This window comes from Chrysochloris asiatica, unplaced genomic scaffold, assembly GCF_000296735.1.
Source record: "Chrysochloris asiatica unplaced genomic scaffold, ChrAsi1.0 scaffold00078, whole genome shotgun sequence".
In the NCBI taxonomy this organism is placed as follows: domain Eukaryota; kingdom Metazoa; phylum Chordata; class Mammalia; order Afrosoricida; family Chrysochloridae; genus Chrysochloris; species Chrysochloris asiatica.
Genome location: NW_006408596.1, coordinates 2,872,897 through 2,875,988, shown reverse-complemented (window position 1 = coordinate 2,875,988; position 3,092 = coordinate 2,872,897). Strand labels below are relative to the sequence as shown.

Below are 3,092 nucleotides of genomic sequence, written 5' to 3'. Positions count from 1 at the left end.
CAGAGAAAAAGAGGAAGACCCCCAGTAACATGGATTGGCAAAGTGGCAGCATCAATGGGGTCAAGCGTGGCAACAATTGTGAGGTTGGCCCAGGATCCGGCAGTGTTTCGTTCTGTTGTACACAGGGTCGCTATGAGTTGGTTCCGACTTAAAGGCACCTAACAAGTGTTGCTGGTGTGGTGCTGTGGGTTAATGAGCTGGACTGCAAAGTCAGTGGTTCAAGCTCGCTGGCTGCTCCTTGGAAACCCTATAGAGGGTCACTATGGGTCGGAATTGACTGGACGGCGCTTAACAACAACAACAAATTATACAGCCCTGGTGGCTCTGTGGGTCAGGCATTGGGCTGCTAACTACAGCCCGGAAATTCAAATTCACCAAGATCCCGTAAAAGAGTTTAGCTCTGGAAAACCATGTACAAGGTCGCTGTGAGTTGATCAGTGGCAGTGGGTTTATTATACAGCCAAGCCGGGAGAGGATTTCCCTTAAAAGCCTGCGAGGAAGGCTGTAGGTTCTGGGGTGCGGATAGCTCCCTAGTCCTTGACCTGTGGAGTGCCTAAACTGCCCTGAACCTCGAACGTGTGGTCGTGCCGGGGTGCATTTTATTTCACAAAAAACAAAGGTCAGAAAAAGGAGCGGTCTCTGCTTCTGCCAGCTCTTTTTTCTGTGGTGGTTGTTAAGTGCCACTGAGTCGGTTCCGAGTCATAGGGACCCTGTATAGGGTTTCCAAGGAGAGGCTGCTAAGTTTCAACCGCAGATTCAAACCAACCTCGTGGTTCAATGCTTGTCCTACAGCGCCACACCAGGGTTCCTCGGTTAGTGCTCTTGATTTACTAGGAGAACTCCGTTTGATAGGAAGGAGAGGTTTTTGTTTTTTGTTTTTTTAATAACGGCGTCTTACACTTGCGCCTAACTGGCGTGCAGAACCAAGGTGACGCTGGTGGCGGCGTGGGCTGAGTCTCTTCTCTTTCTCAGATTCCAAGAAAGCCGACCTGCCAATCGAGGACCTCGTGCTGGAGCCGCTCACTGTGGAGGTGCAGATCCAGCTGAGCCAGTTCCGCACCACTGAGGAAGCGCTCAGAGCCTTCTCCATCTAGGGCGGGTCCTTAAAGGTAGTTTCCAGAGCCGGGTCTCCTCGTATCTTTGGCCACGGAGGGCGCGAGCTGAGCATCCTGGGAGGAGGGGCCGCTCACCAAGCCTAGCTCGGTCCGCAGGTGCGCTCGCAGGCCACCCACCCACTCCCTACTCCCTCACTCCCCCACCCACTTCGTCCTCATGGCCCCGCCCCTCGCACCACGCTGGGCGGGGCCTCTCTCGGGTGTGTGGCCAGCCCCGCCCCCGGCCAGAGAGCTCCGAGTGCTGGGCTTGGGTCCCGGCATCCATACGCGACTCTTCGCCTGTTTCCCTGCTGGTGTCACAGCTCAGGTATGGCCTTGAGCGCCGGTCCGGGGTCCTGAGCTAGGGGTCCTCACTTGTACGTGAGGGTGTGCACGGGGACAGGCATTCCCTGCAGCCCATGTCGGTTCAGTAAGTGGTCTTGGTGCTCACTGGGTGGTGGGCGAAGCAAGGGATGGCCCGGGAGCGGATTTGGGGTTTGGATAGACCAGGTCCCCCAACCTGCGGGGGGAGGGAGGGCTTGTGTGTTCCAGGTCTGGAGGGCAGGGATTGGGGCTCTGTGCGGTGGGAGTGCCAGTACTGAGGGGCGCAGAAGGGGGCTATCTGATCTGCGCAGCCGCGTCTCAAAGCTACTGAACCAAACCACTTAATGTCGGCCTGTTTGGTAAATGGCTCCACGTTCACCTGGGTCCCCACACCTGAAACCAGTTATTTTTTTCTCAATTGCCCTGGACTCAGGCCATTTCTTAATCCTGGACCTAAGTAGCAGCAGCTGCAGTGACTTTAGAAAAAAAAGCAGATTATTTTCTTTTCTGGGGAAACCAACAGTTGTTAAGTGTCACCGAGTCGGTTCCGACCCAGAGCGACCCTGTATAGGGTTTCCGAGGAGCCCCCAGATCCTCACCATGCCTCTCCGTGGGGCTCTTCCTGATGGGCTCGCGCTGCTGCTCCTCTTACTTTCTGGATCGTTGTGCCCTGTTGTTAGTTGCCACTTGGCTGCGTTGTTTAACAGGACACGCTGCCTTCCTCACAGTTGTGATTGCTCCACTTGTGAGAACCACACTCAGCTGTCGCTGGCCCTCAAACGTTCCCTGCCTGTTCTGGCCCGGGCGCTCATGGATAACTGTTCTCTCTGCCCAGGCAGACTCTTCCCCAAGTGTTTGGGTGGGTCATCCCTCATTCCACTTGGTCTTTGCTCAAATGTCCCTTCATCAGAGACCTTCCCCACCACTTTGCGCCCTCACACTGTTTTAATTTCTCGGCAGGGGAGTTGTACTAAAGCAGTGTTTCTTTGCGGCCATGTCATCTCTGTGGGGACAGTGACCCTGTCTTGCCCCTACATATCCCTAGAGCCTAAAAAGGTCACTTTCTGGCGGTGGCGGTAGTGACAACACAGGGTGAGGTTAACGTGGGCAGACTGACTAGAAGTGAGGAAGGTCTTGGAGTCAAGACCTGGGAGTGGATGTGAGGAGGAGGAGGGGATCCAGGGCCAGAGGGATCCAGGGCTGTGGACCTTGGTGAAGGCTGCTGCTGGCTGTGTTCTCGCCCCTCTCTGTGGACGGGTGGCTGAGACTTGACACCAGAATGTAGACATGAAGGGGAGGGGGAGCTTCAGGGGAGCCTGGTACTTTTTGAGTGTGTGTGTGTGTGTCCATCCAAAGGCTTGCTTCACTGCCCCACAAGGGACCCCAGATGGCTCAGAGGAAAAGCCAGGGTTCTCAGTGCTTGCTGCCCCCCTGCGGCTGTGTTTTTCTCCCCAGGCTCATTTATGACACCCATAGGGACGGAAAAGGTTCAGACGAGGTGTGACTAGTCCAGGTGTCAGGTTGTGTGTGTAGTGTGCATCCCCGACACTAGCTGGGCTTGTTGACAGGTGCTGGGGTTTCGGGAGCCCTCTTCATAGAGGGAAGGAGCTCTGGTAGCGTAGTGGTTACGAATTGGGCTGCGAACCTTAAGGTCAGCGGTTCGAAACTACCAGC

At 55.5% G+C, this 3,092-nt stretch overlaps 2 protein-coding genes across 2 annotated transcripts in view; both read left to right on the top strand.

Moving 5' to 3' along the window:
- The window catches only part of LRRC43 (leucine rich repeat containing 43), a 49,481-nt gene extending 48,387 nt beyond the window's left edge, over positions 1–1,094 (top strand). Inside the window, exon 12 of the mRNA XM_006865488.1 lies at positions 973–1,094. Coding sequence (XP_006865550.1) covers positions 973–1,094 — 122 coding nt within the window. The remainder of the gene's footprint in view (positions 1–972) is intronic.
- A 178-nt stretch (positions 1,095–1,272) lies between these two features.
- Positions 1,273–3,092, top strand: part of B3GNT4 (UDP-GlcNAc:betaGal beta-1,3-N-acetylglucosaminyltransferase 4) — a 3,086-nt gene continuing 1,266 nt past the window's right edge. The window contains 1 exon segment of the mRNA XM_006878420.1: positions 1,273–1,422. Coding sequence (XP_006878482.1) covers positions 1,273–1,422 — 150 coding nt within the window.